We start from the raw sequence: 20,970 nt of genomic DNA, 5'->3' as shown, positions 1-20,970 counted from the left end.
TCCCTCTGACTATTAGGGGGTCTATAATACAATCCCAATAAGGTGATCAACCCTTTCTTATTTCTCAGTTACACCCAAATAACTTCCCTGAATGAATTTCCAGGAATATCCTCCCTCAGCACAGCTGTAATGCTATCCCTTATCAAAAACGCCACTCCCCCCCCCCCCCTCTCTTGCCTCCCTTTCTATCCCTCCTGTAGCATTTGTATCCTGGAACATTAAACTGCCAGACCTGCCCATCCCTGAGCCATGTTTCTATGATATCCCAGTCCCATGTTCCTAACCATGCCCTGTTCTGAAAAAGTCACCAACCTGATGCTTTATTTCAGTTGTCCCTTTGTAGGTATTGTCAGACCTATTGTGATATTTCCAGCATTTTTTATGATTTTCTTTTATTTTAGATTTCCAGAATCTGCACCATTTTCCCTCTGTGTAGATTAATCTGATCCTCATCAAACATGTGCTTTCCACTTGGGTTCACTGGATAGGAATCATAAGCAGTAATCCTGGTGAGTATCTCCCCTCCACACATAGTAAAGCACATTGTACTGCTGGCACCTTGGCACAGACAGGGAATTAAAACTGGGAATTCCAGTATGCCTGGCTTTGGTTATTCCTTTAAATCCTTCCCTTCTCTGTGTTTCTCTTCTGTTCAACTGTTCCATGTGCTCATCTCAATTTCTAAAAGCCTCACTATGATTGAAATCCTCTCCATATCCACTGTAACTTTGTAACGTTGTTGCAGTTTGCTGAATGACCATTAGTGTCATTATGGAACAACGTTAAAGAACTTTGCAAAGTGCCATATTACTCACTGATATGAATCAGAACATTAACTTGGATTTTAATGCTATGACAGTGCTCACTGTTCCTCAATTGTTAGATGAGAAACTTTTAATTTCCCCTACTGGGCTGTTGAATGGACCTTTGTGGCCCTGCAAACTACTTCCTGTACATTGCTACATATACAAAGGACAGCTGACTACAATGTCAATTTACATTTTATTCATTCCAGGTTCTCTCAACACACTACTGAGGCAGTGGGGCTGCCAGGATACTGTGATAACTTTAATTAGAAAATTAATTCTTTCAATTTGTTTCAATTAAAGTTGATGGCATAATGTGAAGAATAATAAGACAGTATGACCAAAAGTGATGAGTGAGGAATATAACTGAAATAAAATGAGTATTGTTCTTACTACTTGTGCTCGATAGCTTGAAAATGAACGACCTCTTAAGTATAATGGGATGTGATGTCAGAAGCACAACATAGCCAGAAGCTCTCTGTGAATCTTAGTGGCAGTGCACCTTGTTGTTTAAAGCAATTGGCTTATTAAATCACTTCACATGTTCTTTTCATTGTTCACAGTAGACAGAGAAATAGATCATCCTCAACCAGTCCTCATTTGCAAAGCCTGAAACAATACATCTGTTAGATGTGATTCTGTTCTGCCGTCTTTGTCAGCTGTAAAAGATCTTGTGGCACTATTTTGAAGAGAAGGGGGTTTATTCTTGGTATATTGGCCAACATTTATCCCCCAATCGACATACACGAACTGCAGATTATCTGCATTGGAGGGTAATGGGCCAGGTGCTGACAGGTGGGATTAGATTGGTTGGGATATCTGGTAGGCATGGACGAGTTGGACCGAAGGGTCTGTGTCCGTGCTGTACATCTCTATGATTCTGTGACTCTAAGTAATTTACCTCCTGACTCCTCAGACTCTGTCCACCATCTAGAAGGCATGTATCAGCAATGTGATGAAATACTCCCCATTTGCTAGAGTGAGCGCAGTCCAACAACAATCAAAATGATTGACACTATCCAGGACAAAGCAGCCTGCTTGATTGGCACCAAACTACATTCACTCCCTCCACCACCGAAACTCAGGAGGAGGAGTGTGTGCTAGCTGCAATTTGCACTACAAAAATTCACCAAGGGTCTTTAGTCAGCATCTTCCAAACCCATAATCACCCCCATCTGAAAGGACACAGGCAGCAGATGTAAGGAAACACCACCAACAAGTTCCCCTCCAAACCATTCACCATTCTGACTTCGAAATATTCCCATTCTGTCAGTGTCACTGGGTCAAAATCGTGGAACTCCTTCCCTAATAGCATTGTGGGTCTACCTACATCAAATGGACAGCAGCAGCTGACCACCCCTTTTTCAATGGCAACTAGGGATAGGTTATAAATACTGGCCAAAAAGGGATGGGCATATCCCATAAGTGAATTAAAAAATGGTCTTATTGTGGGTTGGAGCATTCCCACAACCGGTCAGGTTTGGCAGGTACTGCAAACCTTACTTTATCCTTGTGGAAACAAAAAGAGAACTGGGGACGCTGGAAATCTTAAAAAGAAAACCAAGAAATTGCTGGGTAAACTCAGCAGATCCAGCAGCATCTGCCAGGTGAGTTTCTCCTGCAATTTATTTGTGTTTTATATTCCTGTGGAGCGGAGGCCAGTAAAATTGCTGGCTGATGTGGACTTGGGTTTTGCAATATACCAATGTGCCTAGCCATTGGAATCCTGTGTGCTGGCTGCAATATTAGAACAAAGGCTTTGGACCAGCTTATAGTCATCAGCCCGTGTGGTGACCTGCCCTAACCCAGTCATTTTCTGTTCCTTTTAGCATTTTCTTCTTGGGAAGTGGAGGGAGTTTTTAAATCCTTGCAGAGAATGATTTCACAGACCTTATTGAAAATGGTTTCTGTCTTAAGTGCTTATACCCAATGGTCAAAAGTACAGTGTTTAAGACTTTTAATTCTAGGTACCTCTGGTCAGCTCTGTTTCTGAAAATGGAATATTGGATATAGAACAGTACACTCCCAGCACTAATTGTTACGCAGTAAAATTAGCCCTTTTTCACTCACTTGTAATCAGAAGCACTTGGCTCAGGCAAGAGGGAGTAAACTTTGTGAGCTTTCCCCATAAGCTTACTCTACAGTAAAAAGGATCAATATTCAACTGGCCATTTAACCACAGTGCCACCTGCTCAAAAGAGATAAAGAAAGCTTTTATCTTTGAGTTCTCAAACCTAGGAATTAAATGGGTAAACTGATCTGTCACCATCCTCCAATCTCGTAGAGTTCCTGCTCCTCAGCATGAGCTATTTTAGCTCAAACTCCTTTTTTCTGAACTTCTCTCTCTTTCCTCCATGCTCTTCCCCATTACTCTCTTTCTTGTTCCTTTTCTTTTTCTCAAATTCAAACCTCTGTTCTAATTTTAATCTCTCTTTTGTTACTTGATCCCTTTCATTAGCTTCAGTTTTCACCTGTAAACTGTTGGCCACTTTTTAAAATTGTGGGTTTTCTGCCTTTTAGGGCCATTTTTATTCAGCTGCCCCTCTGTTGGTTTTGATAACATTAATTTGAAAACAGTCCTGTCCCTTGTGAATACCATTTCCCCAGACCCAAACCAACTTATGTTTTTAAAGAAGCCAATTTAACCAGGCTTTCTTGAGTTAACAAAGAATGAGGTTATTAACTCTTAAACAACAGAATAATTAGTAACATAACACGTATACACATGAATTACAGATAAGTCCAAAACGATAAGTTTTTTTTAAAGTATCAGTCTCTGAATTGTTGAATGTTGTGGCCATTTCAGTACATCTACTGGGTGGTATTGACATTGGTACTTGTCGATAGTTGTGAACAGTCAATTTCACTGTCCTTGGTTTTGAGGATGGGTTGCCATTCCGTAGTTTTGATTCCTTTTGATGGTGATTGAATTCCAGCATTCAGAGTGAGAGAGTGCCTTTTGTTATCCTGATTCCTTTTGTCTGATTTGCAGCACTTGGAATGACAAAAGATCTTCCATAACCTGCATCACACTGGCAACTAGGAGGATAGTAATACATAACCTAACGTGAAATCACTCTCTTATACACGAGAACATTCAACTTCATTAGTGGTCTCCAAAAGACTTGAGTCAAAAAGTGGTGCTGGAAAAGCACAGCTGGCCAAACAGCATCCAATAAGCTGGAGAGTTGATGTTTCGAGCATAAGCTCTTCATCAGGAATGTGTGTGTGTGTTGGGCGGGGGTGGGGGGGTGGGGTAAGAGGTGGGAAGGAAAATGGACAGGTAGGACAGTTCAAGAGGGCGGTGGCAAGTTGGAGTGGTTGGTCACAGGGCGGTGAGGTTGTTTAGTGTGTCCCAGAGATATTCGGGACACATGCATTAAACCACACTATAGCTGACCACTTCAACTCCTCCTCCCACTCAGCCAAGGACATGCAAGTCCTGGGACTCCACCCCTGCCAAATCCTAGCTACCTAACGGCTGGAGGAAGAATGCCTTATTTTTCGCCTTCGGACCTCCAACCACATGGGATCAATGTGGATTTCACCAGTTTCCACACCTCCCCTCCCCCCACCTTATCCCAGATCCAACCCAGCACTGTCCTCTTGAACTTTCCTACCTGTCCATCTTCCTTCCCACCTATCCGCTCCACTCTCTGTTCGACTTATCAACCCTCACCTTCATCTACCTATCGCCTTCCCAGCTACATTCCCCCCAGCCCCATCCCTCTCCCATTTATCTCTCAGTCCCCTTGGCCCCTCCCCTGCATCCCACTTGTGATGAAGAGCTTATGCTCAAAACATCAATTCCCCTGCACTCAGATGATGCTTGACCTGCTACACTTTTTGACTCTGATCTCCAGCCCTCACTTTTTCCAAAAGAATTGAAAATGGCTTATTTCATCTCCTGTCCTTGTGTACTCTTCAAAGGGGAACACAAAATGATTCTGCAAAATAAGACATAGGAGCGGAAGTAAGGCCATTCGGCCCATCGAGTCCACTCCGCCATTCAATCATCGCTGATGGGCATTTCAACTCCACTTACCCGCATTCTCCCCGTAGCCCTTAATTCCTTGTGACATCAAGAATTTATCAATTTCTGCCTTGAAGACATTTAGCGTCCCAGCCTCCACTGCACTCTGCGGCAATGAATTCCACAGGCCCACCACTCTCTGGCTGAAGAAATGTCTCCGCATTTCTGTTCTGAATTTACCCCCTCTAATTCTAAGACTGTGTCCACGGATCCTAGTCTCTTCACCTAACGGAAACAATTTCCTAGCGTCCACCTCTCCAAGCCATGTAATATCTTATAAGTTTCTATTAGATCTCCCCTTAATCTTCTAAACTCCAATGAATACAATCCCAGGATCCTCAGCCGTTCCTCATATGTTAGACCTACCATTCCAGGGATCATCCTAGGCCATAACCCACAGCAGGCTGCTCGCAACAAAGCAAGGCATCTGTACTTGTGACATTCTGGGTTCCCCTCTCTTTGAGAAAAATTTATGTTCACAACCATTTTTGGCCGTAACAGCCCTACCTTAAAAACATGCTTTGGAATTTCATGTTATAGTTGAAAAATGTGGTGCTGGAAAAACACAGCAGGCCAGACAGCATCTGAGGAATAGGAGAATCGACGTTTCGGGCATAAGCTCTTCTTCAGGAATCTATGTTATACACAACCACAACATTTTAGGATTCTGAACATGGTGATGAGAGTTTAGAAAATGGTTGATGAATTCCATCTATTTGGTTCCACAATCATTAATTATCTTGCCTAAATAGAATCTATCAATTTCAACTTAAAACTTTCACTTAGCCCTCAGCCTTAATGACCTTTTGAAGTTGGGCAAGTTCCACTACTGTTTGCATAAGTAAATGCAATCTGACACCACCCTTGAATGGTCAAGCTTTCATTCTAAGGTTGCACTCTCCACCTCTAGTTCTGGGCTCTCCCAATGAAGAAAACTATTTCTCTTTGTCTCCAATGTGAACTCCTTTATCATATGAAACATTTTAGTCAGATAACTTTTTTTTATCCTATTGCAGATGAGGATGTCCCTAGTTATCCTTGAGATGGTGATCTGCCTTCTTGAACCACTGCAGTCCATGTTCTGTAAGTCAACCACAATGCCCTCAGAGAAGGAATTCCAGAATATGCACCCAGCGACACTGAAGGAACAGGAATATATTTCCAAGTTTGGATGGTGAGTGGCTTGGAGGTGAGCTTGCATATGGTGATGCTCCCATGTATCTGCTACCCTTGTCCTTCTACATGGAAGTGGTCATGGGTTTGGAAGACACGAAGGATCTTTGTTGAATTCCTGTAGCGTATCTTGTGGATTGTACACACTGCTACTACTGAGTGTCAATGGTGAGGAAATGGATGCTCGTGGATGTGGTGCCAATCAAGCACGCTGCTTTGTCCTGGATGGTGTAAATCTTCTTGAGTATTGTTGCAACTGCACTCATCCAGGCAAGTGGAGTGTATTCCATCACACTCCTGACTTGTGTCTTGATGGACAGACTTTGAGAGTTCGGATGTGAGTTACATGCAATGATGATCTTCCAGAGAACGGGATGGATGCAAGTACAATTACAACATTTCAAACATTTGGATGAATACATGAATAGGAAACGTGTGAAGGGATATAGGTCAAAAGCAGGCAATTGGGGCTAGTTTACGTTGGCAACATGGCTGGCATAGACTAGTTGGACTGAAGGGTGTTTCTGTGCTGTATGACTCTCTGACTGAACTTCTCTTAAAGCCACTGTATTTATATGGTGAGTCCAGTTGAGATTCTGATCAATGGTGACTCTGAGAACGTTGATAGTGAGGAATTCAGTCATGGTAATGCTATTGAATGTCAAGGGGCATTGGTTAGATTGTATCTTGTTGGAGATGGTCATTGCCTGGCATTTGTGTGGTGTGAATGTTACTTGTCACCTGTCAATCTAAGCCTGGATATTGTTCAGGTCTTGTTGCATTTAGACATAGATCATTTCAGTATCTGAGGAGTCACGAATGGTGCTGAATATCTTCTATACTCAAGTAAATACAAACCTAATCTCTGCAATTGTATTCATAATTTAATCCTTTTAGCCCTGATATCACCCTGGCAGATCTGTACTGTATATGACACACAAAGGAAACCTCAAACTGAACGTAAGTATAACTTTTCAATTATGAAACTGTTAATATATAGAATATACTTGGAAGAAACGCTTTGAAAATAAATTAGTTGAGCCAAGATTCAACTGGAATACAGCCCTGTTCTTCTGCCAAGACTGAGATAAATATAACCTAAAGTGATTTAGAACACAGATCAAAATAACAGGGTAAGCAGAAAGGGCTGAATGCCTCATTCCAATTACCTGTCTCTTTCAGTGTGATGCTTTGTTCCTCTTTTCAAGTGAAAAGAATTCAATTTAACAAATTCTAAACCAAATAACAGACTTTTATTTAATGTTGTGATGAAGGATTTTGTGGAACATTGAACAGAATGTTATCTTCTGACGCTGTGTGTCAAGATGGGTCCAAAAAATGTGTACCTCTCAGGGACAGGTTGGGTTTTCTGTGCAATTATGTTCTTCTCAGCTCATAACATTTTGCAAGAGTGTGCATATGTAAAATTTATTGGCAGCAAGATCTGAAGCTCACTGGGATATTCCAGACTCCAACTTCTGGGGGTTGTATTTAAAACAGATTCCTATAGAATTTCACTCTCTAAACCCAGGATCGTCACTCAGTGTCTGCTCCACACCCTCGCTCACACCTGGGAGGTGTCAGAAACTAGGCAAAAATACAACAGAAGGCTTCAACGTTGCCTCCCTAGATGTTCTCCTGAATGCTGTCCTGAAGCGAAGTTCTGGCAATAATAAAGATGGCAACAATAAGACATCCTGACTGACAAAAGGCAGCCTGGACAGAGGTGCAGAGGAGGCCAGCACCCAAGGACAGCTCAAGTGATCCCTGCCTCCAGTGCTGCAAGAAGATGAATGATCTACTGTACCCTGCCAGGACACAGCCCTTATGGAAATTAAGTCTTCACACTGACGATATTATCTATCGTGATGTGTGACATTATTACTGACATAACTTGGATAGACTTTGAACAGATTTGGCAATGCCATTAAATACCGTGGAACGTCAGCAGAATTGTATTCAATCACTCTGCCATTACATTCAAGTCGGGAGATAAACTCAGGTTAAATGAAGAGCGTAGGAAGGCACATCAGAAGCAGGCACACTTGAAAATGAGGGGTCAGCCTGGTGAAGCTACAACACAGTGCTGCTTGCATCTCAAACAGCAGAAATGGCGATCTCACAAACAGCAGATCAGATCAAAGCTCTGCAAACCTGCCACATTCAGTCATGAATGGTAGCAGCTAAGGAAATAACTAATAGGAGGTAGAAGCATCACAAATATCTCCATCCTTAACGATGGATAGCCCAGCACATCAACACAAATGTCTAGGCCGAACCACACGTAGCCACCTACAGCCAGAAGTGAGGGGGAGACTCTCCCTAGGAATACTAGGAGGTCTTCTTAAAGTCTCCACCATCACAAGGCCAATCTTCAGCCAATTCTGTTCATTCCACGTGATATCAAGAAACAACTAAAGACACTGTAAAGGCTATGGACCCTGACAACATTCCAGTAATGGCACTGAAGACTTGTTCCAGAATCAGGTATACCTCTAGTCAAGTTGTTCCAGTCCAGCAGCAACACTGGCATCTACCCTACAATCCGCAGGTATGTCCTGTGCACAGAAGATAGGACAATTCCAACCCAGCCAATTACCATCCTAGTCTACTCTCGATCACCAGTAAAAATGATGGAAGGGGCCACTGTCAATGCTGTCAAACACTTGAAAATAAATAAGCTGCTCACTGCTGCTTAGTTTGGGATCAGCCGAGCCACTCGGTTATTGACCTCATTACAATCCTTGGTCAAAGCATAGAGCTCCAGAGGTGAGGAGAGAATGATTGCCTTTGACATCAAGGCAGCATTTGGCATCAAGGAGCACTGGCACAACTGGAGTCCATAGGAATCAAGGGGAACACTCTCCACTAAATGGAATCATACTTGGCACAAAGGAAAATGGGTGATGCTGTTGGAAATCAGTCACCTCAGCAACAGGCTTTCTTAAAGATTCCTGATGAAGGGCTTATGCTCGAAACGTCGATTCTTCTGCTCCTCGGATGCTGCCTGACCGGCTGTACTTTTCCAGCATCACACTCTTCAACCCTTTCTTAAAGATAGTGTTCTTGGCCCAACCATTTTCAACTGCTTCATCAATGATCTTCCTTCCATTATAAAAGGTCAGAAGTGGGGATGTTTGCTGTCTGTGCCAATGTGCAGCAAGACCTGGGCAACATCCAAGTTTGGGCTGACAGGTGGCATGTAACATTCGAGTCACTCAAGCATCAGACAATGAACATCTCCGACAAAACAGAATCTAACCAATGCCTTTGGCATTCAATGGTGTTACCATCGCTGAATCCCCTACTATTAATATCCTGGAATCACCACTGAGCAGAAACTGAACTAAAGCAGCAATATTAGTATGGTGGTTACAATAGGTTAGACACAAGGAACCCTGCAGTAAGTAGCTCGCCTTTTGTCTGTCCACCACAAAGCCTGTTCACCATAGACAAGGCATCAGTCTGGAGCGTGATGGATTATTCTCCATGGATGAGAACAGCTCCAACAACACTCAAGCAGCTTGACACCATCCAGGACCAAGCATCCCACTCGATTGGCATCCCATCCATCACCTTTAACATTTACTACCAATATAAATTGGCAGTAGTCCACACCATCGTCAAGATTCACGATAATAACTCACCAAGTCTCCTTCAACAGGATCTTCCAAAACTGTAACAATGCTATCTTGGAACTACAATACCATTCCTTCACTGTTGCTGGATCCAAATCCTGGAACTCCCTTCCTAACTGCACTGTGGGCATCCCACACAGCAGGAACTGCAGCAGTTCAAGTAGTTAGATTATCCCACCTCCTCCAGGGTAATTACAAATGGACCATAAATGCTTGCCTAGCCAGCCATACCCACATCCCACTAACGAATTTAAAAAGTATTGCTTCGGTGCAGCTATCAATGTAGCACCACTGGCACACTTAAATCTTAAAAGGGTCTACAACATTTAGCAGTTCATGCACCGTTACAACTCAGACCTTTCATTACAATAAGGAGAACATATGCATCCGACAGCTTCTGTCCAAAGACTTGCCTGGTACAAGAACACGACTTTAAAAGATGGCCTTCTGAGTTGAACCCCCTTTTGAGTTGAGAACACCTTGCCTGTCCCAGTCAGGTTTGCTGGTGTCAGGCATCATCCCGCCACATTATACAGTGTGCGACTGAGACCAACATTAAGAGTCTGCACTCCTAGCTGTGCAAGCATGCGTGCAAAGAAACACTCTGGTTACTATGCAGCAAAGTGATGTATGATGCTTGTACTCACCGAAACTTGGAAGATGACTACCACATCAGGTACACGTCACGTGTATATAGTCCTGTTTGTGAACAGATGTGTTTCCCATTTCTGGCTGACAAGATAGCACCCGTGAATGTCGCCCAGCGGGCTAGGATGTTTATGAGGGACCATTCATATTCATGGCATTTTTTTTTTGTTTCCTAACTGATTAAGATTACCACCTCTAACCCCGTATTTTAAAAAACACTCCAGGCAAGCCTGGAAAACATTGCCCATTATCGAGCTTTATGTCAAATGCTAACTGATTCCTATATGACCATTTGTCTATTTCCTTGTATATTTCCAGCACTAATTGCACCCTTTCTGGAATTCAACTGATTTCCTTTAATGACTTTCCCGGAGCCGCTTTCCTTTCAAAGCTGAAAAGGAACACGACTCCTACCTGCTACTGCAAGTGAAGAAATTATACCTGTCACAGAGTAAACAGCAGATAGCCAACTACTGATTCTAATTTGGTTTTCTAACAGTTATGATACACCTTTCATTAGGTGGAAGAAAAGAAAACTGGTCCAAAGAGAAACTTAAATCAGGCCAGGCATGCCAAACGCAGTGAGCTTGGTGGAGTGGCTGCCGACAAAAAAAAACAAGGAGAATTTGAACTGGGGCAGTCAAGGGGAAATCCTGGAGCCATTCTTGTCAGAAGCCATGCTCCAATCACCTTGGGTCAAGTGAGTGAATTAAGTTTATATTTAAAGCTCTGCAGGAAAGAGATCGCATTTCGGGGTAATAAGGTTGTTGGAAGAATGTCTTAACAGCAGAAATTCCAGTGTTTGAACCGTGTCAGATTCAAGAACAGGGTGGTTCTTTGCACTAAAATACTCGATCAGCAACTACAGATAAACTTCACAGAACCCAGATATAACAGACCGCAACAAATGGACCAGATTTGAGGGAATACTCACACTCTTCCAGAAACTTTCCCAATATTAGCCTGCAAGGCCTGTCTCCATCCAGTAACTGGAAGCTTTGCAATGTGAACAGAAGCACTTTGCTCTTGAATTTCTGTAACATTCCTTGGCAAAAGGGGAGGCAAACATTCTAGATTCCTATGAATTCAACCCTATAGCAAGTTTCTGGAAATGAGAGAACAAATTTTTGTCTTTTATTAGTTTTTTATGGATATGGTTATTCCATCTTGTTCAGGATGGGAGGGGAATATCAGTTTTGGATAAATTCAAATTGAACTTTGAATTCTAAAACCACAATCTCAAATGTTTTGTGTATAACAGACCCTGCTGTCCTGATTCAACATTTGTCCAAAAATAAGGCAATTTTACTTTTTGTAAAAAGAACCCTTTCAGAACCTCCGAGCACATTAAAGACAAACAGGTCAAACAAGGAACTGGACTATGATTTAAGGGGAGTTTGTGTGGGAACAGGCCAATATTGGGACACTAGGAAACACCCACACGGGCAGTTCTATTGCCAACCTGACGAAGAATGGAAACTTTTATGGGCTGAAAGGAAATGGTCCTTGAACTCCTGGATAGTGAGAGTACACTTAAACAAAAAAGCACTTAATGAATTGTACAGAGGACACAGACCCACTTATGAATTTAAGGCATGGATTTATTTTGCTATATTAAAAAAAAACATTTTAGAAAGGAACACATCATCACCACAAATGCTTACAATGTGAAGGTACCAAGACAGCATACTCATTCACAACTGTTGTTGAAAGCACTATTCTTCATAGAAGAAGGTGAAGATTAAATAATGAACAAGGAAGTGTGCATCTATTGTGACTGTTAACACCCACGATCACTCTGGAAGCCCAGATTTCAGCAGCCGAGCATAATTATTCCATAAGAGATATTTTTGTAAGGTATAATGTTCTAACCTCCACAACTTGGACACTGATGGCGTCAGTTTGAGACTATGCACATTGTATATTAGATAGGTTAATCTAAAAATGCATGTACAAGTTTATTGTCCTGTTGACTAACTAAGTGTGCACCATGGAAGCTTAGGGACCACATATCAAGAGAATTTACATCCATGCTTCCAGTTAATTTGTATATATCTCACTTTGCTGATACAAGCAGATCTTGGTATTATGATTTAGAACTTAGGCTCAAGTGAGGCAACAGTGCTGAAAACAACCCTCTCTAAACCTGCAGACCCAAGAAAATCAAACAGGACCAACCAGCAAATTAGAGATATAAGCATAAATGCAACTGAATGCCTTGCCTTTGGTGGCTCGATTACCAGGGCTCTGTGCCTGCGGACTAGACATCTCAAAATGAATGCCGCTTTGTAATTTTATTCAATAACTAATCTGATGGTGTGAGCTGCGAAATTCATTCACAAACAGATGAAGAAAACAAACTGAATTTGGCTTTGCAAGTAGCTGTTTCACCCATCACTCGCAGGCGTGAGGAGATTTGCATGAACAATCAGGTAACTCGAGCTTTCTTTACTCTCTGAGAAATGGACTGAAACAAACAATAAAAACAGAAACAAAATTAACAACCAAGGCTCACTTCCTGAAAAACAAACTGACTATAACAATAAAAACTCATATTTATGTTACCGCTTTAGAAAACAACAGCAGCTCACATTTATATTGTTCTTTTATCATAGCCAAATATCCCAAAATGCTTCACAGCAGCATTATAAAACAAAATCTGACAATGACGACCAAAATCTTGCTCAATGGTTTCAAGCAGTGTGTCATTCAGGGAGATACTTGATTTGGTTTGGTAATATTAGGTGTACCAAGAGATACTGAACAAATGTTGTCTTACATGCTGTACAGGCAGATTGTACTATACAAGTGCATGAGGGTAACAGCACAGAGTGAAAGATACAATCTTACAGCTGCTAAGAAGGTGCAGACAGAGACCAGAATTAATATTTGAGAGTTCCGTCTGTAAGTGTGCTAACAGTGGCGAAGAAGCTGTTCTTGAATCTGTTCATACGTGCATTCAAACTTTGTATCTCCTGTCTGACAGAAGAGGGTGGAAGAGAATATAACCAGGCTGGGAGGGGTCTTTGATTATGTTGGTTGCTTTCCCGAGGCAGCAGGGAATATAGATGAAGTCAATGGATAGATGGCTGGTTTGTATGATGGACTGGTCTATGTTCACAACTTTCTACTTTCTTGCTGGGTTGGGAAGAGCAGACAGGATGTTTTCTGCGATGCATTCTATGAAAATTTTAAAGAGGTTTTAATGGACATGCTGAATTTCCTTAGCCTTCTGAGGAAGTAGAGGTGTTACTGTGCTTTCTTGATTGGTGTGTCAACATGGATGGACATCAGATAGATAACAATGTTCACGGCGGTGCACTATCGCTTTCTGCAGATTCCAATTGGCATGCCAATGCCTTGACCTTGATTTCACTGCTGCATGTGGACCTTGGAGGTCGATATAATGGGAGCAAAAATGCTGAGGAACTGAGGTAGGGAGGCTCAGAGCAGACAAAGAATTTCAGAGTTGGAGTGTTGCAAATGGACAGTGCTGTCAGCAGAGGCGAACAAATTAAAATTGAGGAGACTCAAGAGGCCAGAAATAGATGAGTATATAGGACAGCAGGGCTAGAGAAGGCTATAGAACCACAGAGGAGCACGGCCAAGAAGGGACGACAATGTTAAAATCAAGACATTACTTGACCAAGAGACAATGTAGGTTAACCATGACATGAGTGATAAGTGAGGGATTTTTGATGTTAGCTACAGTACAGGTAACAGTGATTTGCTCAACCTCAAACTTAGGGAGGGTAGAATTTCTGAAAGTGTGTCGGAATTGATGGGATTATTGGCCAAAGCATGGACGATGGTTTCAGCAGCAGATGAGCTGAGACAAGACAAAGTTGAACAATATTGCAGAAGTGAAAATCTGTACTCTCAGCAAAGGCTCGTCTCAGTGTCCAATACAGTACAATGTTCCACATCGATCTGCTTTAGTGCCTGATAGTTACAAGTCTCAGGAATGGTGTTGGTAGCTAGACAACACAGATTGCAACAGACTCAGAAGACTTCAGTCTTCCCAATTTTTAATTGGAACAAATTTCTGCTTATCCAGCACTGGATGTTGAATAAGCAGTCTGGGAACTCAGCGATATTGCAGAAGGCAAGAAAACGGTGATGAGATTGTGCTGGGTGTTGTCAGTGTAGATGTGAAAACTACTGCTTTGCTTTCAGATGATTGTGCCAAGGGGTAGCTTGCAGATTTAAAATAGGAGGGCACCAAGAATAGGTCCTTGGATTTACAAGGGGTAATGGTATAGCCATTGCAACTAAGCCACTGCAAGCCATTCTCTGTCCACGATGAGATGGATAAGAATGAAACCAGGTGGATGCAGTTCCATCTATTTGGATGACAGTTCTATGGCATCTTGAGATTTCTTGCCCTAATAATAATTCTTCATGCATGAAATGAGTGAGCTACTCAAAAGTGGGAGTTAACACCAGGTCCAAATCTATTGCTATTGACAGTCCATGCATTCTCCAGTACAAAATCAAGAATCATTTGCATCATCTTGGTTAAGGGACCCCGAGGCCAACAGTCCACTTCATATATTTAAAAAAATTGGGATATCTGAAAAATAATGCAGTTCTTTCTTTGCAACCATGGACTGGGAATCAGACCAGGGCTTGTTGGGGCTGAGTCACTTCATTCCTTTCTCAAATGAGCCCATTCTATCTTTAAAGATGGAAACAAAAACTGGTCCCAGTTTCTATCTCCAATCTGAGTTTAACTTCAGTGTTCTCAGATGGGTGCTACATCCAGCCTCTGTGCACCTGGCTAAGGCAGCACTCTTACACTAGACAGTATGTTCTGCAGAATAGAGCTTAGCTACAATGACCCCATTGGTTCAACAGCCAATCAACACCTATTATCAAGGCTCATGGAAAAAAGGCCATTTTCAGAAGATACTGGAGGTTGTCCAATGCTTTGAATCATAAAATGTTATCATACGGAGATAGGTGAGTGCTGAAGTGACATTTGTAACTTGCTCCCTCTTTTTCTTCCACTTCTTCAGGAGAACAATGGAGCAAACCTAACAAGAAAACAGGCCAACACTTTTCTCATAGCCATTGAAACTTAATTTTGATCAACTAGCCCCTTCGTATCAACTTCTGTTTGTGGGGTTTCACTGTGTGCATGTTGGTTGCGGTGCTTGCCTGAAGAGCAATAGTGACCATACAGCAGAAGTGGTTTATTTAGATACAAGGTGCTTTGGAACTCACAGAGGATGATATATTTATTCCAATTTTGTACTTCATTATTCCTAGGTTCAGACACAGCATTATAATCTTCTTGGCATCATCATCCTCTCTTCCTAACTGTAACAGCTGTACTCCTTGATTGCATTAAGTATTATATTTCATTATTCTGCTCTTGCCAGCCATCTTCAAGTGATGGTTTACCGAGGAATCTCGATTATCCAAAGGAGGAGGGGCGCAGTATTTCGCTCGGTCAATCCATTTCCGGATAATCGAATGCTGGATAACATAGTTTAGCCGAACATTGGGACCTTGCGATCTTGCTGGATAATCGGATATTCAGGTAATCGAATGCCAGATAATCGAGGTTCCTCTGTACACATTAGGGGATAGTTTCAAACGTAACAATCAGCAGAAGTAGGCAATTCAGCCCTCGAGCCTGTTCTGCCATTGGGTACGATCATGATTGATCTCATTTCATCTTGAGCTCCATTTTCCTGTCCACTGTCCATAACCCTTCAACCCAAACATAGCACAACGCAGGTAGATACTTACAGTTCTTCTTCGATAGAAGTGTGGGGCTAACTCTAACAACCATGAAGACTGGATTGCAGTCACATCTCTCATAAAGTACTTGGATGTCTGGATGATCTCGTTATACACAACCCTGGTAACAGACGGAATGTGACAGTGACGGGTTTAGAAACTCACAACTGTTATTTCACAGTTTACTATCCCCCTAGTCACACACAAATAAGTATTTAGCAACCGAAATCAGGTGGAAACTGATTTGGAATAATTTTCAAAAGGGAACTGGGTATGTACTCAAAAGGGGAAGAGAAAACTGTATACCAATGGGGAATGGGACAAAGTGGATAGCTTTTAAAGAGCTGGCATCGGTACAGTGGACCGAATGGCCTCCTTCATGCTGTAACAATTCTACACTTCAATACATTACATGCAAAAAAAATGATGTGACATTCATCACTGAGTCAAACTTACCATTGTGGTTCCTTCTCTCCATATAACACAGAGGTTGGATGAATATGAAGTTCATAATCATCTCGAATGGTCCTATATATAAATTAAATTTTAAAAATATGCTTATACATGCAGTCTGTACTGGAGAATATCATGGTAAAATGTGTAGGATATGTCAGAGTGCAGTTTCTTTGTAATAAAAATAATGGGGAGCGTTGTAAAGTGGATATCTCATTATCAAATTGTGACAGAGGGTCATAGAAAGAATATTTCTTCTCCATAGATCTCTCTTTTTTTATTTCCATGGGTGTTGACTCTGCTCATCCAAGCGGTCATTATTTATGTGTGGGTCTTGACAGTAGGTACAGGCAGACTGTTTAATCCCAAGGGTATCAGAGCTCAGCCCAAATTAAAGACAGAGCTGTAAGCAGAATGTTTCAAAAGGGGTCTGGAATGGTACTTGTCAAAGAGAGCGATTACAAAATGTGTGCAATACATCAAACAGGATATGTGTTATATCTAATTCCTTTACAATGATGGATGTTAGATTCAGTAAAGAGATTTGTAAGGTCATGAGAAAAAAAATCAAAAATGTGATGGTAAAACTGTCTCATTGTTACCTGTAGAATCCAGAGTAATGAAACTTTGCAGCATTCGCAAAGAAGCCTGAAACAATACATCGCAGAATAGGATCCGGGTCACCTGAGGAGACAGAGTGTAGAGTTGGTCAGCTCTCATTTCAGGTAGAGTGACTATTTTTTACACAGGTTTGGCTAATCTGGGACTGTAGAGTAGGCTGAGATGGGAACTGAGACAGGAGTGGGACTAGAGAATACCGAGGCCTGGCTGGTTCCATGGTGGGGCTACACCACGGTTCTGACATCAGCTTTTAATCACTAATTTCACTGCAGTCACACAAGAGTCTGGGGAATTACGTCTCACAAAAATCTACGTAAAATCCACAAACGTAATGCTGATTATCATTTCAAGGTTCCATTCATGCATTATATGAACTGAAAATGTGCATATCAAACACAAAACATTCACGTGGAAGAGACCTTTCTCCACTTTCCAGCATCAGATGCAAGGAGTTAAACAATGAAATGACCAAACAAATAACTCTCTCACAATTCTAATAGGAAATAGCAATAATGAAATAAGCACTAAATCCATTCCCTGCATTTTATGAATCTCTATGTCCATCCATGTGATATTGTAACAAACATTCATGACCTTGAGCTGGTGAGTTAAACCAGGGAACTTTCAGGTCAGTAGTGCAAACAGACAGAATATTGAGTTTGGCCTGTAATTCACTGCAATCACAGCAAATTATATTTATATAGCACTTACAATGTTATAAATGCTCCAAAGCACTTCACAAAGTATGACACCAAATCACACAAGGAAATATTAGATCAGATCAAAGGTTTGATCAAGGAGGATGGTTTTAAGGAGTGTCTTAAAAGAAGGAAATGAGGTAGAGAGTCAGAAAGGCGTCAGGAGGGTAGTCAAGATCAGGCAGGGGTATTCAAGCACCTCAACCACTGAAGGCATAGCTACCAGTGGCAGGGCAGTTAAAATCAGAGATACTCCAGAGGCCAGAATTAGATGAATGTTAACATCTTGGAGGGTTGTGGGGATGGAAGAAATTACAAAGATAGGGATGGGTAAGGCCATGAGGAATCTTTAAAAAAACGACGGGAATTTTATAATCAAGGTGTTGTTTGATTGGGAGCCAATACAAATCGGCAAGCACATGGGTGACAAGGGAAAAGGGGTTGGTGCAAGTTAAGGCAGCAAGTGGCAACACTGGGAACAGAGTTGGATGACCTCACATCTACAGAGAGCAGAACGTGGAAGACCAGCCAGGAGTGCATTGGAATAGACAAGTTGAGAATTAAAAAGAAGGCATGAATGAGTGTTTCAGTGGCAGACAGCAAGCCCCATCTGATAGTCTGACAGTTGAGATGGGGGGGGGGGGGGGCGAGGAAGCAGATGGAAGCCAGATTTGACTCCATCAAGAATTTTAAAAATCGATACCTTGGATTTTTCTCATTGACATGTTGCAGAGTGATATTGATAAGAGCAAAAATTATATCAGAAAGAGGGAATTCTTGCTAAACTGGGATAAAGACTGTCAGTTCCACTAAGTCTGAATAAATAAATTCAGAAGCACACACTCCCCACCACCTATCAGCAATGGTGAACCAGACTCTTGCTGGCAGCAAACATCAGACACTGACATAACTGTCATAGAAACATGAGCAGCCACTTCCAACTGTTATTAACTATTTTCTTTACACAGCTAGGGACAGCACAATAGTTGGCCTTTGACGACTCTGCCCCATATAAGGAATTTCAAATACTCCATGTGGGTACCTTCACTTGACTTCTTCGGCACTCTGAATTTGGACAATAACTTTTTCAGTTGTTCACGTACTGTTGTGGCTCTAATAAGTCCTTTGTAGTTTAAGAAATGCTTCTGGCACCACTGAGAGTTTTTATTGTGCTGCAACAGACAAAGAAAAACATACTGACAGTGTCAACCTCTAATTCATCATTCACAGTCACAGATTGATCATGCTCCAAAATATTAAAGAACTTAGGAACATAACAATTCAGCATGACCATTTTTCACTGCATATTGCAAACAGGGAGGCAAAGGCCTAGTTGTATTATCCTGTACTGTTAATCTAGAGCCCTGGGGTTCTGGGTTCAAATCCCACCACAATAGATGGTGGAATTTGAATTCTATTAACGAATCATGAATTAAGAGTCCATGAAACAATTGTCGATTGTCAGGATCACTAATGTCCTTTTGGGAAGGGAGCTGCCATTCTTACCCGGTCTGGCCAACGTCTGACTCCAGACCACAGCAATTTGGTTAAATCTTAACTGCCCTCTGTGATAGGCAATTAGGGATGGCCAATAAATGCTGCGCTAGCCCTCATCCTGTGAATGAATAAAAAAAACATACTCCTCTACTCTGCAGGACCAAATGTCTCGATATTTTCCTGTTGAGACTTCACCATCTATGTACCACACCCATATCTTCCTCCCAGCTTCCACAAGATGCAGATTGGTTCCAGGGTGTAGAATACAGGAGGTATTTTGCAGGCGGAGAATATAGCACATCCCTTTACTGCGATAATAGTTACTGATTGGGACATCCTCATTAAAATGGGATGTATCACAAATCCAGGAATGATTTTTGTTTACCTAGCATAGCTCTCAGCTCTAATATAAACACTTCCAATTGTTTTCTATCCTTCACTCGAAATCAAAACAAATTTACTTAGTTTTGACCGAGGTATAATCAAACTGTTATAACGCAAAAAACAACTTTGTAGCGTTGCTGAAAAGTAGGACAGATTTTGTCGAAGTTTTTATTTTTCAGTCATGAGGACAACTCACAAAAAAGGTGGGACTAGATTAGGTTGTGATATCTGTTCGGCATAGACGAGTTGGACTCAAGGGTCTGTTTCCGTGCTGTACATTTCTATGACTCTATGACTCGATCCATAAATACCAAAGTAAAGGATAAGCAAAATTTATATTATATGAAAGGAGAGAGGCAATTGGATGGCAAGTGAAATCCAATCAGTAGAGATGTTGCCACAAAGAATCCATCAATTAGATGACGACAGACCATTAACTGCTCAGCTTGGTTTAAATTTGAAGAAGGGCTTATGCCCAAAACGTCGATTCTCCTGTTCCCTGGATGCTGCCTGACCTGCTGCGCTTTTCCAGCAACACATTTTCAGCTCTGATCTCCAGCATCTGCAGATCTCACTTTCTCCTTAAATTTTAAACCAGGCAAGTTGACTCTGATTGGTCAAGGCATTGCCTAAGAATTAGATTAGATTAGATCTAATCTAATTAGCCACTACTTTATATAGGCCAATCAGCTTAACCTCGGTTGTTGGTAAAATTCTAGAATCCATCATTAAGGATGAGGTTTCTAAATTCTTGGAAGAGCAGAGTCTGATTAGAAAAAGTCAACATGGATTTAGTAAGGGGAGGTCATGCCTGACAAACCTGTTGGAATTTTTTGAAGAGGTAACAAGTAGGTTAGACCAGGGAAACCCAGTGGATGTGGTCTATCTAGACTTTCAAAAGGCCTTTGATAAGGTGCCACACGGGAGGCTGCTGAGCAAGGTGAGGGCCCATGGTGTTCGAGGTGAGCTGCTGGGATGGATTGAGGATTGGCTGTCTAACAGAAGGCAGAGAGTTGGGATAAAAGGTTCTTTTTCAGAATGGCAGCTGGTGACGAGCGGTGTCCCGCAGGGTTCGGTGCTGGGGCCACAGCTGTTCGCATTATATATTAACGATTTGGATGAGGGAACCGGGGGCATTCTAGCGAAGTTTGCCGATGATACGAAGTTAAGTGGACAGGCAGGTAGTACTGAGGAAGTGGGGAGGCTACAGAAGGATCTAGACAGGTTGGGAGAGTGGTCCAGGAAATGGCTGATGGAATTTAACGTGAGCA

General features: G+C 41.8%; 1 protein-coding gene across 1 annotated transcript in view; it reads right to left on the bottom strand.

Annotated features, from left to right (window-relative positions):
• Positions 1-12,155: 12,155 nt before the first annotated feature.
• dhx35 (DEAH-box helicase 35) overlaps positions 12,156-20,970 on the bottom strand; it is a 67,931-nt gene continuing 59,116 nt past the window's right edge. Inside the window, exons 18-22 of the mRNA XM_043710727.2 lie at positions 18,861-18,990; positions 17,102-17,183; positions 16,503-16,574; positions 16,056-16,167; positions 12,156-12,765 (exon numbers count right to left, since the gene is read on the bottom strand). Of these exons, the coding sequence (XP_043566662.1) occupies positions 12,727-12,765; positions 16,056-16,167; positions 16,503-16,574; positions 17,102-17,183; positions 18,861-18,990 (435 nt within the window). The 3' untranslated portion in view covers positions 12,156-12,726. The remainder of the gene's footprint in view (positions 12,766-16,055; positions 16,168-16,502; positions 16,575-17,101; positions 17,184-18,860; positions 18,991-20,970) is intronic.

Source organism: Chiloscyllium plagiosum, unplaced genomic scaffold, assembly GCF_037043375.1.
Source record: "Chiloscyllium plagiosum isolate Xiang-an unplaced genomic scaffold, Cpla_swu_hap1 HiC_scaffold_15, whole genome shotgun sequence".
Taxonomy (NCBI): domain Eukaryota; kingdom Metazoa; phylum Chordata; class Chondrichthyes; order Orectolobiformes; family Hemiscylliidae; genus Chiloscyllium; species Chiloscyllium plagiosum.
Note: the sequence above shows the minus strand (reverse complement) of the source record. Positions and strands in the feature narration are given on the sequence as shown.